The 24,785-nt window shown below is 31.2% G+C and overlaps 1 protein-coding gene across 1 annotated transcript; it reads right to left on the bottom strand.

Annotated features, from left to right (window-relative positions):
* Nucleotides 1-15,190: 15,190 nt before the first annotated feature.
* Nucleotides 15,191-23,348, bottom strand: LOC129295915 (serine/threonine-protein kinase STN7, chloroplastic-like). Its single transcript, XM_054934512.1, has 10 exons — nt 22,823-23,348; nt 22,194-22,280; nt 21,862-21,981; nt 21,609-21,707; nt 21,199-21,367; nt 20,912-21,005; nt 17,004-17,097; nt 16,838-16,894; nt 15,942-16,355; nt 15,191-15,618 (listed from the first exon to the last, which is right to left on the bottom strand). Exons 1-10 carry the CDS (start codon nt 23,273-23,275, stop codon nt 15,460-15,462), a joined length of 1,746 nt encoding a protein of 581 aa, XP_054790487.1. The 5' UTR covers nt 23,276-23,348; the 3' UTR covers nt 15,191-15,459.
* Between the last annotated feature and the right edge of the window lie 1,437 nt (nt 23,349-24,785).

Raw genomic sequence — 24,785 nt, 5'->3', positions numbered from 1 at the left:
AGCCACAATGAGTGATTGATTATCCTAAACAAACATTACTCAAAAGAACACATATAAAATATTTTTTAATACAAGTTCATGGGTAAAACCATGTTAGATCTTTTGACAAAAGATCTTTGTACTCTTGGGGTAGGTCATTTAGGGTTTAGGGTTTAGGGTTTAGGCACATTAGAATTGTCCTATTGCATTTAACAAGCAAGCTGGCTGGAGCAAAGAATCCTCTATGAAGACATGGACAAATGTAACTATTGAATGTGTGTCTAGTTTTTAATTTATTAAAAGTTCATTTGTTAAAAGTTCCTTCTACAAAAATTAATTTAGTTAAAATCAGTTGTTATAATAAAATTTGTGTTTGAATATATTTTTTTAAAAAGTTAATTTAATACACTAAAAGTTATTTAAATTATAATAGTAAAATGTGATTTTGAATGTATAATTATAAAAAAAGACATTCATTTTATAATAATTTATAATTTTTATTATATAAAAGTAATATATTTGAATTATTTAAAAAATGTGATAAAGATTTTAAATAACATAAAATTTGGTCTATAATGCTAAAAACTTGATCTCTAGTTATTTGTACTTTTTTAATTTGTGATTTAAAAAATGTGATGAAGAATTGTAATTTTTATTATACATTATGCTAAAAATTAACATGATTAATTATTCAATTTATAATGCTAAAAACTTGATATCTAATTATTATTATTATTGAAATGATAGTTATATTTTTAGTGAATTAACTATTTTTGAAATAAAAAAATAAGAGATTAAATTTGGAGTAATACGGTCAAATAATATTTTATTTTTCAAATCTACTTTTAAAAGATTCAAATAGTTACATTTCTCAAATTCACTTTCAACTATTATTTAGATGTGATTTCAAAATGTACTTTTTTATAAAATATTTTACTCAAATAGCTTCTCACATCTTAAAAATGAAATTTGACATTTCAAATGTGAAAAGTAAAATTTTAAATGAACCTTAATCTTTTATGATGAGGTCTTTTGATCCTTTCAATGTTGTTAAAAAGAGGGTGAGACTTGGAGTGTCTACTATTAATGAGGTTGAGCAGCTCCATTGAATCTGAATAAGACCTTGAAAAATGTTCCTTCCAATATAGAGTGAGACTTTTAGGAATGTTCAAAAGCTCGGTAATGAAATTAAGATGGAAACCAAGATGTTTGCTAAAAGCCTTTGATCTATTACATGCTCGTAATGGATAAAATCTCTACAAGCAAAATCAACATTACAATTGTATGAACCATTTACATCCAATCTGAAGATAAGAGATTCATCCTTGCCCCCAACTTGACGTAGTTTATTATATTGATGATGTTAGTAAAACAAATACTCCTTTGTTTTAAATTATAATACACTGTTAGATAAAATTTTACACATTAATAAATTTTATTAAATACACTTAACAACTTTATCTTTTTAAAATATAAATATAAACTCTTAAAAATACTCATTATTTAATATATTAAAAAGAGAAGTGATAAAAATTAATTATAAAGAGAGGGAGTAATATTAAAATTGATGTATTTAATAAAATTTTAATTTATTTAAAATATTTTATATTTTAAAATAAAAATATTTTATAATTTAAAATGAAGGGAGAATGTTTTATCAAGGACGTCCTCATTAGGAGCTAGTTTATTGCATCTGGTTTTTTATACATTTCAATGTAAAATACGCTGCTACGCAAAATGCCGGCTATGTGACAAAAAGGAAAACATATAATTATTTAGACAGTGATTTCAAACTGCTCTGCACCTGACACTTTGACGCTATACTATAAAGTAATAAAAGAGACAAACACCAAAAATATGGATTTTTTTTTTAAAATAAGTTTAAATTATGCATTACTGCCCATAACTTTAAATAACATACACATAACTTTCTTAACTTTTAAAACTTTATAATGAACTCTCTTAACTCTTATATTTGTATAAATAACTTTATATAATTAATTTTATATATTAATTATAACATATTAAGTTTTCAAATCGAGAATTATTAGTATTTATAAGAGTATTTTGGTTAAATTAGATAACTATTGATAAATGGCATTTATAGAAGACTAATACAATTTTTGAATCCTTAAACAACCTTAGAAGAAAGCTAAGTTGAAGCTCAAGTAGGCCATGGCACGGAAGAAAGTTTAAATTGTGATAGGGCTTTCTATTTCATGTGCCGTGGCGCACGTGCAAAATCTGCATTTCATTAGTCAGGAATCAGAATCGAAATCAAAAAGGAGAAATAGAGAAATTGAAGGGTACGACAGAAGTGGAGCTTGTAGCTGCCGACGTGATTTTGGAAGCCTTACAAGCTTGATATATATTAGGTAAGTTTTTCTTTCTTCTCTCTCACATCATTATGTGAAAATTCTTATTTCAGGGCATTTAGGGGCTTCTTTTTGGTTGTAGTTGAATAATGGATAAACCCATTGACTTATTTAAGGTTTTGGGGAGTTAAATCAAACCTTTAACCCTAGATTTATGAGTTTTTTATTGATTTGAAATTTTTGTTGAGGGTTTGGACGAACCCTACGCATAATTTAAAGGTTTTGAGATAATGTGGGAAATTTGATGATGATTTTGATATGTTGGGATATTTAATAGGATGATTAGAGTGTTTAAAAATGGTTGATATTGTTAGATAAGGAATTTAAGTATTATGGATACTTAGATCCTAGTAAATTTGAGGTTTATCTGAAGTGATAATTGAAAATTGTCACTTAATTGTGTAGATTAAGTATTGCTCGAACTGTATCATGCATATAGAATGTGTGGAGCTAACGTTGAGCCACGATAATCCTTTTGTATAATAAAGGATTGAGATAACGAAATAATTTACATTATTTGATTACATTGCTTAACTATTTGTGAGTAGATATATTAATTTGTTGCTTGAGATTTAATAACCTTAAATATTACAAAATGTGATTTTGTGCATATAAAACTATTTACAAACAATGAGAATGGTGAAAGTTTTATATGGATTGGTTGAGGAATTTCAAATGTATATGTGTTATATATGATGAGTGTAAGCATGATCTATTAGGGGGTGGGAGTTTACCAATAGGAAGGAGTAATGAAAGTCCATATGACATGTATCTCCTCAGTATCTAGTGAGACATAATGTTAGAAATTTTTTCCTTAGTATCTATGCAAGATACGGCGTCGGAGAGTGACACTCCTTAGCATCAGTGATGTAGTGTTAGAGTAACGATACCCCAATTCGTGTGTGATAAGGGGAGATTATAGTCCAAAAGTGGGACAAGATACTTTTGGCTGGGTGATCCTACCACTAAAGGTAAGCTCGAGTCATTGTGAATGTGCACTCGACTCGAGAGCCTATGGTTTTAGTCGAGGTTATATAGAGGCTCAAATGATAGAATGATTTTATTAGTGGTAAATAACTTGTGTTTATAGAAAGGATTTGTTGAATATGCTAAAAGTGTGTTTTGATACTTAATAACTTTACTCCCATATGGTTATACATGTTAATTAATAGTAATGAATTATTCTGTTATTGATATATTTATCTCACTGTGTGGTTATATTATTCAGGTGAGGGCTACAGTAAGAGCAAGGGGAAGGAAAAGGCAACTGAAAAGTAAAGAGCTCATTTATATAGCTCTTCTCCTTTGTCATTTTGGTTTTGTAACGAATGTGCCATAATATTATGCTAACTTAGGAGCATTTTATGATTTTGTTATCATCGTATGAGAATATGTGAAATGGGTGTGTATCTTAGCTAAGACTGATGCTATTGTAATTGAAGAAGTGTGTTTGGCCAAGACACAATTATAAATAATATAATTATGATTATGTGAGAAAATGACCAAAACAATATTTGTATTAAGTTTTATCTACCCCTTTGTGTTGCTGTGAATTGAGAATTTAGTGGTCATTTTGAGTATATTTAGTTATTTATGTGATATGAATAGTCATTTGTGTTACGTGCGGTCCATTTGAGGTGGTTAAAGTGATTTTAGAGCTAATAGCATTTGGTATTGTGAGTTGGACACCTTTGAATATATTTTAAGATGAAAATGAACCATTTTAGGTTCAGGTGTCTATCTTTTTAATGGATGATTATTTGAATGTGAGACCAATTCTATTAGATAGAGGGTTTGAAAAGCTTCATGTAGACACCTGAACCGCTCAAATTGAACGTTGGATGACAAAATGACGCTATTCGAAAGTTGATCTGGGGTGCTGTCATGACAGCAAAGTGCACCGCTGTGCATGAGGCAATGAGGGCATGGCTCTCTGTGCCATTCACCGCAACAGATGAGGTCTGTGCTGCAACGGACGGTGCAAAGTCTAGATTTTTCAATTTTGTGCCAAGTGTGTTTTTTAAGTGCAAATTGTGTTTCCATGCTTCCGTTGTCTTATTTACTTAGTTGATATTTTGAAAAGGATTTTCTTGGGATCCTGTTTTTCTCAAATATTCTTTAGCCCTTGTATTATGATGACCATTCGTCTTAGAATTTTATCTAATCCTGATTATCACAATAATATGTAAATGTGTTGTTGTATTGGTAATATCAAGGTAGATATTACATTAATTATCTACAAATAACTTGAAGTTTAGGAGGTTATTCGTATATTAATAAAAGTAAATACACACAAAAATAAAGTTTAAGGGGTGTATAATTAATAACTAGGAATTATTTGTAAAAAAATTGAAAGTTTAAGGAGATTTGTTATTAAGTTTTAAAGGTTAATGGGATTATTTGTACATAGTTTGGAATTTAGGGAAGGTTTGTACAATTTAGCCAATAAATAATTATAAAATTGTATTGTGTTAAATATAAAAAGTAACTTTTTTTTCAAAAGAATTATGAAATATTCATAGTTCACGAGGACAATGATACTTAGATCCATAAAATTGAATTAGTAACATTTTGGTCCCTACAAAATATTTTAAAAATGATTTGTAGATATCAATCAGACAATAATAAGTATCAATTTCAGTTACAATATGATAATCATTTAAATCAATATTTTCTTACTTCTTTTTTGAAAAATTTCACAGACCTAATTATCATTGATTTGTTTTTTAGGTACTTAACTCTTGTTCTTCCTAATTTATGTTCATAATCTGCACAATTTAACATTGCGTACATGAACAGTGGGCTGGAAACAAATAATTCAGTTGGCCCACAAAATATTTTGAATTTGTCTTCTCTATGCCCCATAATATGGAATGAAACTCCTTGTATAATCTCCTTCTCAAAGTGACTTTTTTTACATTGACTAATGATTTGATATATTTGAAATGATTAAATTTAAATATTTTTATTTTGAAACATTTAAATAAAATTTAATTTGAAATAGAATTAATCTTGAAATTTTGAACTTCAAAAATAGATTAAAAAACACTTGAAAATTCATGTGGTTCAAACTTGTCAATTGATCAATTGTTCAATTGAAAATATCTAAGTAAACTAACTATATTTACTCCCTGAATTTAGTAATAAGTACAAAGAAAAGAAAAGAAAAAGTAAAATCTTCTTTTTTTTGGCAAAAAAATAGGTGAAATCTTCATAAATTTATTTTATTACATATGCATCGAGTAGAATGAATTTAAAACTTTAAGTAAGGTTTTTTAATTTAATATATTTAAAAACAATGTTAATTTTGTGAAAAATAAAAAAATAATTGCATGAAATAAAGCTAGATAGTGCATGTATAGAAATAATTGATATAGAATATGTAATTACAACGTTGTGTTGGAGATAAGAAGATTATAAGTCACAAACTCACTATCACTAAAATAATTGGAAAACAAGAAGACAGTCCATCTCACCCTATACCAACCAAAGGTCTTTGTCTCTAAAGAAGAAATAATATATTCATGTTCAATGAATTCTTTTTTTTTCATTTAAAATAACCATGTAAACCCTATTCTCAATTCCTTTAGGCAAATAACTATATATATATATATATATATATATAATCATAAGTTATATGGAGTTTGAGATAGATGAAAGTGTGCATATTATAATATTACTTCTTTTTTTGTAATTTGCTATGTTATCGTATGAAGGCATTAATTTCACTTTTACAATTATTGTGAAACAAATCAAACATGCAAGAGAAAGAACCCTTAATTTGTAATAATGTTTTATTATAGTTTTACTCATTCTTGCTCCGTTTTTGTTCACTCATCTATCTCAATCATGAAAACAACAATCAAGTGTATCATGATTAAAAGTGACTTATATGCTTAGATTATACTCATGGTGAAAAACTAAAAATAATTGAATTAAGTGAAAGATATTTAATTTTATTACGTATGGTTAAAGAGATCAATCCTATATATGGAAAAGTATATAAAAAAACTTACTCTTAAGTTCGACAATACTTAAATATAATCTAATAATACTAGAATCAAATAGTTATATAAAATGATGAGAAAAAAGCTGTTAGATGATGTGTGTGTTGTGTGATGTATGTGTGATGTGAGCAAAGATTAAATAGGATAGATTAAAAAATGATAAAATCCATGTGATACATGTGTGGGAGACCCCATTTTCCGTGAGGAACGATTAGAAAGGATGGAAAAAAAAAAAAAAGATAAAATCCATTCATATGTTTACATATAAACTTAGAGATTTTTTTTGGTCAAATAAACTTAAAGATGTTTGGTTAAACTATAACTAGTATAATGAATGTTAAATATTAGAAAATAAAGATAAAACTGAAAACGAGCTTTGTGTCATCATGAAAAATAAAGATTCTGGTTAATGCAAGCAAAATTTACATATGATTTATTGTTTTTTCAAGTAAAATAATTTCAAAAAGCATTTATCACATATTTATTAAATTTCCCTTCATTAAATGAAGGACAAAATAAAAAAAAATGATAGTATCATTAAGTTAAAAAAATTGGGGAATAATCACAAGGGCATTTTAATCCAATTTTTTTACTTCAAACATAATTATTATGATAAATTATTGGAAAAAAATCAATCAATGACCGTTGGAGGAAATTTATATCGGTCAAAGATTACTCGTTATCAAAACTCAAACGAATACTTATCGATTCGAGTTAATCTTTTATTAATAAGTATCTATTCAGATTTTAACAATAACTTATTTTAAATTAATAATAGTTTATTTAGGTTTTTTTTATTTAGATTTTAACAACAAATAGTCCTTGATTGATATAAATTTTTTTTGGCAAACCTTCATTGTTATTTTTTTTAAATTATTTTTTTAAATGTATAAGTTGATTAAAATTTACTTATATTCAAAAGATGACAGCACATAAGTAAATACGTAAATGATTGATTTTTAACAAAAGAGTCTGTTGAATTTTTTTTTAACCTTATATGATTAATGGGTCTACATGCATCATCCGTATCTAATAATTGATGTACATGGTCATTAAGTCATTCTTGTTGTATCACTTTTTTCCTCCTGCATTATTTGATTTGACAAAACTTCTTTCCACGTGTGTGGAATCTTATTTCAACAGATCCAAATGTGGTTCCACCAGAAGCTATGCTGGCGTAAAAGGGCTTCTTCTACATTGGGGTGCTTTGGAAAATGTATAAACACAAAATGCTTGTTTTGTTACATTTTTTATGCAACATTTAAATTTTATTTATAAAATTTTCGAATATACAATAATCTAAAACTTTAAACTGCATGCAAATATAAGGATGAAAACGAAGAGAGGAGAGATGAAAACAAAAAATATTCATAAGATAAATTTAAAAGTAAGGTTTTAAATCTTCAAAATCTCCCCTTTTTTTGAAAAAAAGAAAGAGTTAGAGGAAAAATAACCGTTAGCGTTTGTTTGGTTATCTATTTTCACTTTTTTTTTAAGCAATAGTTTGTAAAAATTAATAAATATTTGATTTTTTTTTGGGGTAAACATTCAATTAATCTCTCTGGGGTCTTTTTCTCATCTTAACATTTAAACTTCCTGGAAACATTAAAAAAAAAAAACATGAAAAGCCACAAAACTCTGTAATATCTTCCTCTGTTTTCATCTATGGAGGTATATACCCTCTCTTTCGTTTCCCCATCTCAATTGTATGTAAGGTAGAGGAAACATTCCCTCTTTTCAAATGCTTTCAAGAGCTAGCTCATAGATTCAAAAGAAAACAAACACTGAAAAGGAAATATTAATGATTTCAAGTAAATCAATGAAAAAAAGGAGAGGAGAATTAACGAAGAGAAAAACAGAGTCAAATAAAAGAGAGTGGTGGTAGGAGCATAACTATTCCAGTTCTAGTATACAGAAAGGTGAGCAAAACACATAAAAAACAGACTAATTTCACTCTTCCTCTAATATTGATTGCCTCTAGTATTCACACTTTGAAGTGAATGGAATCCACTGGAGATGAAGATTGAAGAAGAAGAAAGAGGCTTAGTGATGGGAGCAGAGGAGCATGATGATGCATCTTCTGATAATGTAAAGGCGAGATCTCTGCTCTCTAAAGGCTCCTCCAAGTCCTCTGTTTGAGAGCCTTCTCTTGGAGGACTGACTTGCCATCTTCATGTGTTTTTTGTTTGAGGTTGAGATCATGAAAAGCGTTTTCAAAGGCCTTAAGGAGGGTCTGCTGAGTTTGAGAAATCAAAGGAGGCTTGTTAGTTCTTATATACTGAAAGAAAGAGCGAAGAGCATGAAAGTCCCCAGTAGATCCCACAACCCCTCCCCCCACATACTTTTTTTCCTCTTTACATATAAGATATTTTTTTTTTAAAGTTTGTTCTGTCCTTAAATGTAAAAAAATGTCATGATAATTTGAAGTAATTGAACAATTTTATTTTTGTTGTTTAAAAAAGAAAAAAATATTAATTATATGCTTTACTCATCATCATAATATTAATTGTGATATTATTAAGAATAAAATTAAAAAATTGTTGTAATTTCATGTACTTTTAATTAAATAATAACTGATAAAAAATTAAATAATTATTTTTTTTATTGATATATAAAAATTAATTAAATATATATTATATATAAAAATGAAAAGAGCATGTAGGAATGTGTGAATGCCTTGGTCTTGACATGCAAGAGTTTGGACCCTTGAATCAAGGAGGTGGCTTCTCGCCATGCCCTACAAAATTATATCGCCAACTTAGATTTAATGATTTAAATGTCATAGTTCAATGGAGAGAACACTGCAAATTTAAATCCTCATATTGAATTTTATGATTTTAATTGATAGTTTTTTAAAAATACAGATTAATTTATACTATTAAAATTTAATCTGAACGATTTATATTAATAGTAAAAGTATAGTAGAGAGAAGCTAAATTTGAAATTGGATAAAACTTAAATACTTAACCTTATATACTTAATGTACTTTTATTCAATCAAGCTAAAATAAATGAATCTTAATGTATTAATAATAAGAATTTATTATAGAATAAATAAAGTATAGAATATCTACATGTCTTGATTTAATTAAAAACGAGCATATTAAGTATATAAAATTAAATATATAAATTTTTCTCTTTATATTTTGATTTATTCAGTGTTTTGCCTACCTTTAATTTGATGTTTTTTTTTTGGTAGTTAGTGCATAGTTGTACATATAAATAAAAGTTGGTGGGTTGAATGAAATTGTTTTTTTTTTTTTTGGGTTGGCCAAAGAGTTCAAAAAAACTTGATATCCCTTTAGTGAGATTTGAGTGACTAAACTTTGTAGATATTTTAGTGGGGGAAAACATATTAAGAGAACTACCCGCTTAACAATGTTTAGAATTTGTATTAAGAAGTAATATCTGATTCTAAAAACTTTTTTAAAAAAATTGTCTAGTTGATCCTAATTTGATGGGTCAAAATTAATTAATTCTATATACACTTTAACTTCTTTTACACTTGGGGTGACAAAAAAAATTTTCATTTTACTAGGTAAAGAATTTTAAAATAATTCTGGCATTTCAACCTCCTAGGCAGCACTTACTTTGTAGTAGCATACAGAGTTAGGCTTATGTTAATTGTCCTGAGGACAAAAACCTTCAATTTTATTTTATTTTATTAAAAAAAAATGTTTCTTTTTTCTTTAATGGTTTTGTTTATCTTTGGTTGGATCCATCCACTGAGGTTGGTTTCTTTGAATCCTACATAAGAATTCGTGATAGTATTCAAAATGAATAATTATCATCCTTGACTCCTAGTAATGCAAAACACGCACTCAAACCCACTCTCTTATTGGGACCACATGCATTTATATATATGGATCAACATCAAACTTAGTAGTATTGTTGATCATTTGTGTTTATCCAAAAAAACAACAAATGTCCGGAAATTATTGCAGTTGTTAGTGATTAATGATGATGACATAGGAAGCAACACAACACAATTTCATGGGCCTAAGTACTAAGGCCCCCCCTTAATTATGAAACATTGTTCCTCCTTCAATCTTTACACTTAAATCCCTCCGCTCTCTCTCACACGCGTGCTCATACACAGCGGTTTTAATTAAAGGACAAAGTTTTAAAGATATAATTAGTTCTAAATGCCATTCCTTTTAATTTTATCTCTAAGTTATTTTAGCATATTTTATCAGAACTAAGAAAAATTTTAAACCTTATTAACTCTATTTTAAAATTCAATATATTTAATAAGGACAAAAAAGAACTATTTTTAAAATTTTTTTTCCAGCACTTAATAAAGATATAAAGGTAAATATAAATAAAAAATGGCGAAGTGTGCTATAAATGAAACCAAAATTAATATGCTTTATTTGCCCTATGCTTTATTTGCCCTATAAATATTATCAGATGAGTATAGGGCAAAACTATAGTAGTTAAGCTTTTTTTCAACTTTAGCCCTCCTTAATTATACCAAGTTGTTGGCCAGCTTTCAATTTCTATACATGTAAATCCTACTCTCTCTTCTATTTAATTTTATAATTCACATGTGTCTTTTTATTGGAAATAATTTATTTAAAGCGTGGTCAAGCATCAAATATGGACATCTCTTTTTATGAAAATTCAAACTTAGCTTGTCACATTAGGAGGGACTAACTCATTTCGTTTGACCCAACCTTATACCTTTCCTTAACAAGAAGTTGTGGAAATGCTTTCAATATCTATACACTTAAATCTTACTCTTTGATCTTAGTTATAGGGCAAAGTTTTAAAATGATGCGTGGTCCTAACTAATAAATATAAGACAAAATATCGTACTTATTATTATTATTTTTTTCAACCTCACCCCTCTTTAATTCCAACAAGTTGTTGGCATGCTTTCAATTTTCATATACCACTTTATTATGGTCATTAATTTTAGGAATCACAAAGTTGGAAAGTTACACATTTTTCTCTTAGTTTAAGGTATCAACTACCATTTTTTAAAAATAATTGTGAAATTGGTTAATTTTACCCCATAATTAGAACATGAAGGAAGTAGTATTTAAGTCACATTTAGTTATTAGAAAAGAATGTAATGGAATAAATTGAAAAATTAAGATAAAAACGAACTATATCACTTTTTTCTCTCATGATAAGCATGATAAAATTTATTAATATATATTACAAATGTAAAAATATTATATCCTTTAAAAATCTTATGAATTATAATTCTCAACTCAATGAACTAAATTACCCCTCCTCCTTATCAATGTGTTCACATACTTTCTTTAATTATTTTATTTTTATCATTATTTTTTTAATCTATTCCATTCAATTCTTTTTTAGTAAGCAAATGTGACTTTACTTTTACATATATTTTTTTTTTAAAAAAAGACTCTTTATTATTTACACACTCACATGCAAAGCATGATGAAAGACTTTAATTTTTTTTTAAAAAAAAAAACATGAAGAAAGAGAGTGGAACAAAAAGGTCGTCAAAGGAAGGAAATTTCTTACTAATGAGCGATGAGTGAGATTGGGTCAAGTTTTAGAGCAAAAACACATGCATGTATGTAACAAACATATCATGTTACCCACCCAAGTTGGGGCAAGTAATGAAGCCTCCCTCCTGGATTAAGTAAATAGTCAAAACTTCTATTATCAACCCTATAATAAATCCCAAATCTACCGTTTACTTTTCAATATCTTCAAATGAGATATTGTAAGGCAATTTAAAGCATATCATGTTTAGGCTTAAATATATTCATAATCCTTCAAAAACAAAATACAAATGTCAATTTTGATCATCTGAATATTCATTAAATTATTTACTTTCCTCACACAACAAAATCATCATTGATCATGTACGTATAATGTATGGGTAGCAACGAAATTGAAGCACTTCAAAAAAATTGAATAAGCTTCACTTCAAAACCTACAAGATAAATAAATCGATTAAATACGCTACTCCTTTTGACTTAATTTGTAAGACATTTTTTAATTAAGTCTGCAGATTTAAAAAATAAAAAATAAAAAAAGCATGCGAGCGTGACAACAAAATTACTGTTAAAAATTAAAACAAAAAAGACCATAGTCAGCTTTTTAAATGTAGATTTATGATAGATAGATTTAATAAGCTACTCTTTCCAATCTTTAATATAAGGCAAAGTTAACTAATTTTACATTTATTAAGAAATGGTAACTATATTTTTAAAATTATTTAAAATATATAATACTCCAATTTAGTCTTTTGTAATTAATAACCATGATAAATTATTTTGTGAAAATTCAAATGATAATAAATAAATAAGGAGTAAAATTGAGAACATTAATCATTCTAATTTTGCTTTATATATGAAGGACAAAAAACATTTAAAATTTATCTTATGTTAAAAACCGGAGAAAATATAAGTGTAATCAGACCCAAAATTTATTATCATCACTATTTTTTTAGTGGGAAATAATTAATCAAATAGCTGATGATTTTGGTTGTGCTTAACTAAAGACAAGGCTAAGCATCCACATATCATTGCTATACGTGCTCTCCCCATTCACTTTTGATGCAATCCTCTTTTCAATGTCCTGTTTTTACTGATTCTTCTATCATCTGGTTTTGTTATTTTCGGTTCAGTGTTTGAAACTTTACGTTTAAAAAATAGTGATTTTGTTGTACCGAACAAGGAGGTCAGAATTACACGTGAAGTTCTCGTGATTCAAAACAAAATTGCCTACGATTTAATCAACATATACGCCAATTTAATTCTTTGTTATTATTATGACTCTAGCTTTTTCAAGCCATGTTTACACATTGATGTTTCTTGATTAAGGAACAAAATGACTCGTTTTGAGAGGATCTGAGTTCCAAAAATGTAAAGAAGTCCTTGTGGGAGAATCAGCAAATCAGATTTACAGTGTTTTTCCTTGACTGGAAACTCGAGCTGCTATGTGTTAAACTATTTCAAGTTATATGTACTGCTTTAGTAGTCTTGTACGCGTGTCACGTTTCACATTGAGCTGTCATGGAGACAAAAAACAATAGTGAAAATGATAACTAGGACCTAAAAAATTAATTTAAAAACAGTTAGGTTCCTACAAAAATTATTGAAAGATGCTTTGCAAATATTGATTCACAAACTTGTTATGGAGGAATCTCAATTTCACATAATTAAGAGCAACCTATAAAACTGTTTTGATTTGCAATGTACACTTCCATATTTATAACCTCCTTTAGAAAAATTTTTTAGAACTTAATAGTTATTAAATTGATCTTCTAGGACCTATGTGTCATTCCCAAAACAATATTTAGAGCTGAGGTATAACTTTCCCCTTTTCATCATATCTATTCACTTTTCACTGCGCTCAAGGTTTGTGAGGCAAGATTAGAATGTTACTACCTAATTGCTATATTTGAGGATCGAGTGTCTCATTGAAAATATGAAACAACTCTTTCAAGTTTGAAATAAGAGTCTTCAATGTGTTTTCACTAAGTCCTGAAGCTTTTCTATGCAACAAGTTATATGTTAATCTTTTAAATTAAATTTTGTTCTTATCCCTAATTTGTAGAAGTGTACACAGAATGCTTCACCACAAGTAATTAGAAAGGTTAATAACTGTTTATGGGGTAATGAAAGTTTGGCACTATGAACCTACTCCATCCAGTCCAATATAAGCAATTTTTAACAAAAATTTGTATAACAATAAAATTCTTATTCATGTGAAAATATGTATTAGCTTTCATTTTTACTCTTAGTTTTAATTTATGATGAATGAAAAGAAGATCGTAAATATATAAACACAAGAATCCAAGTTAATAATACAAGAATAAAATGAGATTTTTTTTACAAATACCAAATTACTTATATTTTAGATTGGAGGGAGTAAGTTACATGAACAGTTAAGACAAGGAAAAGGCGAGATAAAGTTGAAAAGTTTGTAACCATGCTGGAAGAAGATGGATCAAAAGCATGCTTAGTTTTGCATTCAAAATCACTAAGGCCAAAATGACAAAAATACTCAAGAAGTTATCGGCAAAAAATATCCAGTAACTTAAAGTAACAAAAAATGCACGAGTGCCCACAAAATTATTTTTTCCAAAATATTTATGACCAAATCATGAAATTTCATATCCACCACATTATATGACGATCAACGCTCTAAAATTTAACAGTTTGATAATAAATGCAATGAAAAAATGATTTCATGATAACTTGTGCACTATTCTCTACTTTAAATTACTAGATACTTTTGGCAGATAATTTTTTAAATATTTTTATCCTTTTATCCAATCTCTCAACTCATGGCTTAGATGGAAGCAATTAACTACCAGCTTCCACCAAAACCATGATAAATTGAGTGAAAAAAGAGAAATTGTTTTTTTTGGGGGGGGGGAGTAATCATTGTATTCTGACCTACTAAGCTGTCATATTTACAATCATGTGTGCAAGACAAATAATTAAAGGAAAATAACTACAGGTTATATTGCCTAATCATAGTCTAGTCAGACCTAATCACATGCAATCATGTACAATGTCGATAAATATCAAATCAAATCAAATCTGATTTTCAACAACTCTAGTGGCACGCACCAAGTCTGTAATTCAGTCATGATTCTACATTTTTTGCAGAGTAGGATCATATTTTGAAATTTCAAGTAAAAAGATAATCCATGGCCATGAGATTTACAAATTCCAGTCCTTAATTTGCGCAAAACAAGAGAGAAAACTGTCCCAAAATCAGGACAAGACCTATTTATGCTCTCTGAAGTCCGAAGTCCGAAGTCTCAGGGAGCAAAGGGTTTTAATTTATTCCGGGAACTGAGAAACTAGGATAAAGCTAGCTAGAAGGAATATCGAGAAAAGTGACATTTTTACATATCAAGTTTCTTCTCATTCAACACCTTTACAATATATACTACATTACAATTTATAGAATTTACACCAGCGGTCAAAAGATTCCTGACATGTTTTCAACAGATTCTAGTGACCTCCCACCCTAATTTTTCTTCTTGCATATTAGTAAACACCAATCTATTATATATGAAGATAATTAAATTGTATACATGCTAGAGACAAAATTTTCAACAAAATAGTGGATTATGTGTATACGTATTTATAGTATTCATTCTTCCCTGGGGATCCATCTGCTCCACCATAGGCTTTTCCTGCGTTGGTTAAGCTCATCCATACTCTCATTCAACGTTTTTATAATTTTCCTCCGAAGTTTGAGAGCTGAGGCTAAAGCATTTCTTTGTGCGCTATTCTTCTTCGGTTTTATTTCCTACAAGATGAAAAAGAGAAATTAGCTTATATGATAACGACTGTAGCAGAAAGATTAATTTCTCAATTTGACCAAACTACAATTTGGGTCTTTGAGAGATGCAAGTTTCATCAATTTTGCACGTAGAAAACAATTACCAACTCCCAAAATTTAAGATTCAGACTATCGCCCAGACATGAGTTTTGTTAAATATCAGCTGAATCCACAACCGTGTTTGATGTCAAATGATGGTAATTATCATTTAAGGACCAAAGTGAGAGAACATGAATCTCTCAGGGACCCAATGGCAGTTTACTCTTTCAAAAGTTAGTCAAGATACAGACTCTTAGTTCCTGGAGCTGAGCTTCAGTAAATCCTCCAACTTGTGAGGTTCCAGATTTTGCCATGAGCTGAATAATCCATTTGGCTGCTTCTCCATAATCCTGCTGCGTTGCTCGTAAGAGCCGCAGTCTTAGATTTTGCATGAAAGATAGTGCCAACAAGCCTTCCCTGTCAAAATAGGGATGAGCTAATGCTGCTTTTGCACTGAGTCGTTGCCGTGCTTTATAACGGACCATTGATGTCAGAAGCTCCCACCCTATTCCGCCATCTAAATCCAGAAGCTCAAAGCCTCTCCTTAGTTCAGGACCACAACGAGGTTCTACACTTCTTCTCCACGCAACCAAGTCATAGTCACACCTCTTCAACTGACGTTTAAATTGTATGAGACAATTATCAGAGCGTAATCCAGGGAATGCCTGTAAAAAAAAAAAAAAGAAGCGTGAATTGTAAGTACTCTGTAACTCCAGCTCCAAAGCTTCATCATATAGTACATAGGATAAAACAGTTGTCATCCTCTAGTACCAAAAAACATCATAAAATTCCACAAAAGTGTAAAAACAATTTTACAGGAAAAACTACTATTTGCAGTCTTCTCGTAATTGACATGGCATATTCTTCTTTTAGCAAAATATCATATGAAATCTGTTAATGAGTTCAAAGAAATTCTTAGGGAAACCCAGATTAAGAGTTATAAGCAAACAAAGCCAATCATGAAGAAACATATAACCCTATTAAAGAAATCTTACAGTGACGTGTGTCTGACATGTTATTTATTCATCATGGGTTTGATATATCAGTCTTCTATATCCCACGTTTACCTTATAATTTTTCATAGAACTTGACTAGTTTAGTTTTAATAACAATAGCAAAATCTAGTCATCAGTTATTTGACACTCACCATTTGAAGAAATATTAGGCCAGCACTATAGATATCAAATCTGTCCGGTAGATTCAACTGTTTAAGATAAAAGAGGACTATTGTAAGCAACATAAGACAACATTACATGTGAAAGTGAGCTATCCTAATTCCAAACACATGGATGGTCCATAATATATGCTTTGACCTGCCATAGGACCGGGGAAAGTGCAGTTGCAACCGGAGCTGAGGGCGCAGAGGGAGTTTGTGTGCTCATTATGTACTGCTCTGGGGCAGCATATCTGAAAGTAAACATCATGAATTGCATACGGTAGGACATGGTGTAAACGGTCTAACAAATATGAGGTATGTTTGATAATTATAATTTTATTTCATTGAGGAGCCAAACTGGTGGTTACTAAAATGGTGGTTTGATTTTATTCTACTGAAAACTATAAGAAATATTAATTATAATTGCCGACTCTCTTGATTGGTAACCCTATTTCCCTGTCAAAAAAAATATATTAATATCATCTAGAATTACACTAACTATTTCATTGCTTAGACTTCAATTAAATGATCTTTGAGAAGTATGTGTAACCTTGATTTTTCACCTAAAAGAAATCAGAATGCATAGGACCCACATGCTACAAACAACAACAACAACAACAACAAGCCTTTATCCCACTAGGTGGGGTCGGCTACATGGATTGCAAGACGCCATTGTGCTCTATCATTTATCAAGCTTTTAGGAATATTATTAATTAACAAATCGCGTTCAATAACTTCCAAAAGTGTTCTCTTAGGCCTTCCTCTACCTCTCTTAATCGGACTCAAAATTATATGTTCCACTCTTCTCGCCGGTGCCTCCCTTGGTCTTTTTTGTACATGCCCAAACCATCTCAACCGATTTTCTACCATTTTTTCCTCAATAGGTGCCACCCTCACTTTTTCGCGCACGTGCTCATTTCGAATTTTATCTTTACGTGTATGTCCGCACATCATCGTAACATTCTCATCTCTGCTACTCCAACTTTATGCTCTTGCTGTCCCGTTAGAGCCCAACATTCACTACTATATAACATTACCGGTCTGATAGCAGTGCGATAAAACTTTCCTTTAAGTTTATTAGGCACCTTACGGTTGCAAATAACTCCTTTAGCTTTTCTCCAATTAAACCACCCAGCTTGAATTCTATGTGAAATATCTCTACTGACTTCGCCATCATTTTGAATAATGGCTCCCAAATATCTAAACTTTTCCACTTGGGGTATAATTTGATCTCCCAATTTCACTTCCAAATTATTGTCGAATAGTCCTTTACCAAATTTACAATATAAATATTCCGTCTTACTTCTACTCAGACGAAAACCTTTCTACTCCAATGTCCTCCTCCATAACTCAAGTTTGCAATTAACCTCTTCTCTTATATCTGCTATAAGAACTATATCATCTGCGAAGAGCATACATTTCGGAATTTCCCCTTGAATATGTTCCGTCAAAACATTTAAGATCAAGTTGAACAAATAAGGACTCAGAGATTATCCCTGATGTAGTCCAATCTTTATAGGAAAATCCTTTGTTTGACCACTAGGCGTTCTTATACTAGTTTTTACCCCCTCATACATATCTTGTATGGCTTTAATATAAGCAATCCGTACTCCCTTTTTTTCTAACGCTTTCCAAAGCACTTCTCTTGGTATACGGTTATAAGCTTTTTCCAAATCAATAAAAATCATGTGAAGATCTTTATCTTTACAATGATACTTTTCCATTAATTCCCTTAGTAGATAAATCGCCTCTGTAGTTGATCTACCTGGCATAAAACCAAACTGATTCTCAGAAATACTTGTCTCCAATCTCAACCTGTGCTCAATTACTTTCTCCCACAATTTCATTGTGTGGCTCATGAGCTTAATCCCTCTATAGTTAGTACAATTCTGAATATCTCATTTATTTTTATAAATAGGAATTAATGTACTTCTCTTCCATCATCAGGCATTTTCTTGAACCGTAAAATCACATTAAATAACTTAGTTAACCATCTCACCCCTTCTTCACCTAAACATTTCCACACTTCAATAGATATACAATCAGGTCCGTTGGCTCTACCATTTGCCATTTTCTTAAAAGCTTCCTTTACCTCCTTATCATTTATTATTCGATAGAATGACAAATTTTGTTCTCCTTCACCAGTTACTAAATCCTCCAAGTTACTAGATGAACCCTCTCCATCATTGAAAAGTTTAGAAAAGTAAGTCTCCCATCTATTTTTAATTTCATCATCTGTAACTAAAGTTCTTCCCTCTTCATCCTTAATACACCTTACCTGACCTAGATCTCTTGATTTTCTTTCCCTACTCTTGGCAATCTTATAAATATTTCGCTCTCCTTCTTTCGTCTCAAGGCTCTTATAAAATTCTTCAAAAGCTTTAGAACGAGCTTCACCCACAGCTCTCTTAGTTTCCTTCTTAGTCATACGGTACCTCTCCCAATTTTCCTCATTGTTACACAAATGTATGGCTTTAAAACAGTTCTTCTTATACTTGATTTTGTCCTGTACACTATTATTCCACCACCAAGACTCCTTATCTCTCAGACCAGAACCTTTTGATTCTCCCAAAACTACTTTTGCAACCTCCCGTATCTTTTTAGCCATATCCTCCCACATGATGTTAGCACTTCCCTGAGATTCCCAAATTCCTTTATCCAAAAGATTTTGCTTGAAAATATCTTGCTTCTCACCTTTTAATTGCCACCACATAATCCTTGGTGCTACTACTTGTCGACGTTTTTGGATTTTACTCATAATACACACATCAAGGACTAGGACCCTATGTTGTGTCGTTACAGCATCTCCGGGGATCACGTTGCAATTTTTACAAAGTCTTCTATCTGTGTTCCTAACCAAAAGAAAATCAATCTGTGACCTTGAGACTCCACTTTTGTAAGTGATGAGATGCTCATCTCTCTTCTTGAAACAAGTGTTGGCAATCTTAAAATCATACGCCAATGAAAAATCAAGAAGAGTTTGTCCTTCATTGTTTAGCTCTCCAAAACCAAAACCACCATGCACCCTCGCATACTGACCAGCTTCCCTCCCGACATGCCCATTAAAGTCTCCTCCAATAAAAATCTTTTCACTCTGTGGTATGTGTCAAATCAATCCCTCCAGATCCTCCCAAAATAATTCCTTAAGACTGGCTTCTGTCCCAACTTGCGGCGCATAAGCGCTAACAATATTAACAGTCTCACGTCCAATTATCATTTTTAAAGAAATAATTCTATCTCCAATTCTGCTAACTTCTACAACATTCTTCTTTCACTCCTTATCTATAATGATGCCTACTCCATTGCGTGCACTTACTTTTCCTGTATACCAAAATTTAAAACCTTGAATATCCTTAACTTCTTCTCCACGCCATTTTGTTTCTTGCAGGCAAAGGATATTGATTTTCCTTTGAATCATAACCCCGACAACCTCTACAGATTTACAATTCAATGTCCCAACATTTCAAGTACCAAATCTAATTTTGCTCTCATGGACTAGCTTCTTTAGCCGTGTGCATCCAGAATGACGCGGTAGCCCTTGCTCATTTAACACTACATCCGGGCGCCGATGCAGCGGCTCTAACTCACTTATCACTGTACTCGAGCCATGCAGCGCGTTACTTACGGGCAACGACCTAGCATTAACATTATAACGTCTATTGTCCATGTTCATGATAGATTCAACAAAGTTTTACATTGACTGTTGATGGCCTAACACAACCCTCCTCCTTTACCCGGGCTTGGAACCGGCTATAAATATAGGCGGAGCTAGGACCCACATGCTAGCCAGCAATAAATACCAATCCAGTAAAAACATAAACCCTTCTCCACCTGATGATGCCTCAATGTAAACATAAACCTTTTATTCAAATCTAGACAAAGCCTAGGGATGATATCCAAAGACATCCACATCAGGGGACACTTTAAAAATAAATTGAGTAAATATAAAAGAAGAATTTCTATTGATAACTATGCCCTGCGCATGACATAGAAACACCATCAGTGGAATAAGTTTGAGATCAGTTGTTTACCTTTATCACCTATGTTTTAGGGGGGGAAAAATACCTTGGATCCAACAGAAACTCGTTAGGAATATAGTTGATGCCAACCCGCAAATCTGCTGCAGCACCAAGATCAATAATCTTGAATGTACGAGATCCTGATCCCATGGTTTAAAGAAAGTTAGACCTTCACCAGATTAGGGCTATTCTTTTGATTGTACAAATCTTTACATGTGCTACAAGAATTTGGACTTGTATGTAGACTCAAATTCTCTTAAATGTAGTAGACAAAAATTTTGAAGAATTTGTTATGACATATACTTGAAGAATTTATAATATATTAGTATTTACCTTCAGAGAAAATAATATTCTGGGGCTTAATATCCCTATGCACGATACCAGTTGAGTGAAGACCATCCAATGCAAACAAGATCTGCCCCATAATTGTTTGAAGTATTCTATTTTCTCTCTCCAATCCCTTAGGCAAGTCCTGGACCTTGCCCAGAATCATTGTTTCAACCTGAAATTTTTTAGTGGCCATCACTAAGGCTGTTATTGGAGAATTCAAGATATAATGGTTATTCATTGATGAAAGACTGAAAATGGACGGATTCCTCCCCTTACAGTTGCCAGCAGACAAGAAGTGCTTCTTTTTTATTCATTTTATGACTATGACTAGTTATACAAATTCTGGTAGAAAAGTAAGCCTTAAAAGGTAAAAACTAATCAAGTGTAATATACTGATAAGAGAGACAACCAACATTATATGGAAACTCTTTGCTCTGCATTAGGTCTGCCAGAGTAGCATCCCCTTCAAACTTCCATATAAGCCAGTATTCACCACCCTTCTTCCCAGAATTCTGCAAAAATTTTGTGAGAAAAGTTCCGGTTACAAGAACAAAACTAAAAGTGCAAAAGGATGGCTGTGAGAATATCTTTGATCTGTTCATAAACGATACAATAGTAATACCCTCAATTCTTATGGTAGAAGTAGTAGTCTTATAAGAGCAACACCTCAAGGAAACCATAAACATAATCAGCACAGCTATTTGCACAAGCTCTTCGAACACGCTCATTCATCCAAATTTCTACTGCACCATATTCAGTAGCCTTCTTCAAGACCAAGTCACCTTCCTTCCAGAGAGAACTAAAATACGTCAGTCAACATTCTAGAACCGGACCAGTCCAAGACATTGCAAATGAAAAATAGGAAAACTCTAAAGTGATGAACTAATGGTAACGTAATAATCACAAGAGAAACCTTAACCGCTTAACAACAGGTGAGTGGTTAATTAAACCAATATGTAGCATTTGCTTTAAAATTTTCTCCAAGGAAAGTGTAATACCTTTGAAGAGGGCTTCTTGGTCGATGAAACCCTGTAAACTACTCCAAACGATCCCTCACCCAACTTCTTCCCTAGGACAAAGTCATCCTGTTTCAAGGAACTGTTAGGCTAAATTGCAGTTTAATCTCTCTAATTTACTCAAGAGAACAACTAAGTCAACATCAAAATCAGCACTTGTACTTCTAATCTATGTTGAAACAACTTCATTAACTTCAATGAGATCAATATCACACCTCTAATCAATAGACATGTGAATTATATATTATGCAAATTATCAAGATTATTACTTTTTAACAGTCTTAATTAATAATTAGAAAGGTAGTATTGTTTAAATTAATATTAGAAGAATTAAATTCCTCTTACAAAAAAATAAAATAGTGGGACAACATAGCTCCCATTGAAATTAGACAGTCTAAACTGACCTAAATATTAAAATCAACCCCAGAAACAATACTGTGTCCAGATTCAAATAAAGTTCCTGAAATGTGGCTCGGTTTTTTTTTTTTTTTTTTCCATTAAAAAAAAACAGTTTCCTAAAAAGTGCCTTCAAGTTCTCCAATTAAAACATAAAGCTCACTGAAAAGAATCATTGAGTTTGACCATTGCAAACTCATCTTCAATTCACTGACCCTTTTATAAGTAGGTCTGAACAATCTTTCAACAAAGGCAAGAACAAACATGTCATAGAAACCAGGGGCCACACCAGGCGTAGCCCAGAGGTAGGACACAGCACCCAGAGCCAAAACCACCCCAGGAGCTGTAATCGTCAAGCCATTCGACTTCGGAAGAGTGCTTCTGTAGATTATATCGCCGCACTCCATGACCGTGCAAGGAAGCCCAACCCCGACGCCCACAAACAAGTGGTGAATCGAATCAAGCCATTCGCCTCCTAATGCGCAGGCCACGAACGATTTAGGGTTCGGTGTTGTGATTCCTCCACCGCAATGGGATTCTGTAACGGAGGGTTTATTTCGAAGTTTTTGACCCAAAAAGAGCGACTTCTTGTTGTGGTTGGAGTGGTTGGGTCTTTGGAGCTTCGTCACTCCCACACCTATTCCTCGAGCGGCAGCAACGGTGGCCATTTCAGTTTCAAAGAAAGAAATGCCAAAGACTTGGTTTGCGGTGGTGTGAGAATAGAGCAAGGAGGAGTTCCAGTGAGACTCTGCTTCTAATTTCGGCCACAAGATCACATTTTTGTTTTATTTTATTATTTATTATTCGCATGATTCTTTAAACTATTTTTGGCGGTTATTTCTGGTATTCATGCGGACGGAGAGGATTTGGAACTTTTAGAATTGGCTTGAGGATTAATATCCACCACGCGTTGCACGTAAAGATATAGATTTGGGCTGGGCATATTATGACCGACTGTATATGGTCTCTTATCCAAACTCGTTTGCACATTGTTTTTTTTTTTTGGGCCCGCTTTCTTCTTTGAGGACAACATTTGTAGCATGAGATGCATTGCTTTATTAGGCTGGAAAAATTCCTGTTTCAACTTTGGTTTGACCAGCAACTGGTTAGGTCAGCAGACCGAAATTTAAATTCTCATTGCAAAAAATTCTGGTGCCTGACTATACCTATAGGTAATAAAAAAAAAAATTGGTTTAACTACTGTCATTACACCATATGTCAATGTGATAAACTTTTTTTAAAAGACGAATTGATTTATTAATCAAAAGAGATGACAAAGGCTGGTCAGTATAATATACTCGTTTCATCATCCACCTCCAGAGTTGGTAATTCAAGCAAGAGAAATTTGTAAAAAACGTTCATATAACCAAATTGACTTTAACACTCTCAAGCTACAAGCTTATTTAGGTTGCCATGACAACATTTTAAAAATTTAATTTAGAGAAAATTAATGTTAATTGGTAATTAATGATTATTGATATGTTGAAATGAAGATTGATGATCACTAGTTGGTGTACTTGGGCTTGTTGAAGGCTCTATTTAGTTAATATAGGTACTCTTTATCTAGTAAAACTAAGATTTAAGGTGATTATAAATTTAAATTCTCATACATGCTTGTTGTCTGTAATTATGAGTTTGTGAAATACTACAGCGTATTTTGATGTGAAAAATATATGTATTTATGTTTCAGAAAATATTATAAAGTTATATCATATGATGTTAATAAAATGATTTTGTTGTAAAATAACGCGAGGCTCAAGCATGTTGATGATTGCTACTGTAGTTAGGCCTTTTGACATTCGAAGCACCAAATACCCCAGCAGGCAATCCAAATAACACATCCCAAGGTACTTGTTTGGTACAGTCCTTTTCTGTTTTCTACCAAAGCTTTCATAAAGGTCCCATTTAATAGATTACTTTTATTAAATTAAGGGGGTCATTGTATGTGCCAATATATTATGATTAGATGTGTATTTGGATGTCAGTTTGTGTTAAAAATAGGGAGTGATTGACCAAAAACTGATAGAGGGAACAGACAAACAAGATTAGCGAAATGACGCTAAATCTTAACATTTAAAATTTTAAAAATTAAATTTATAAATCATTTCTCTTTGTTTTATATTAACTATTAAACTCAACCTTATTTAATATAGAATTTTTCATATTTGCTTAAATCTA

This window comes from Prosopis cineraria, unplaced genomic scaffold, assembly GCF_029017545.1.
Source record: "Prosopis cineraria cultivar Desert tree isolate PC_DT_omini unplaced genomic scaffold, ASM2901754v1 PC216, whole genome shotgun sequence".
Classification (NCBI taxonomy): domain Eukaryota; kingdom Viridiplantae; phylum Streptophyta; class Magnoliopsida; order Fabales; family Fabaceae; genus Prosopis; species Prosopis cineraria.
This window is presented reverse-complemented; position numbering and strand designations above follow the sequence as displayed.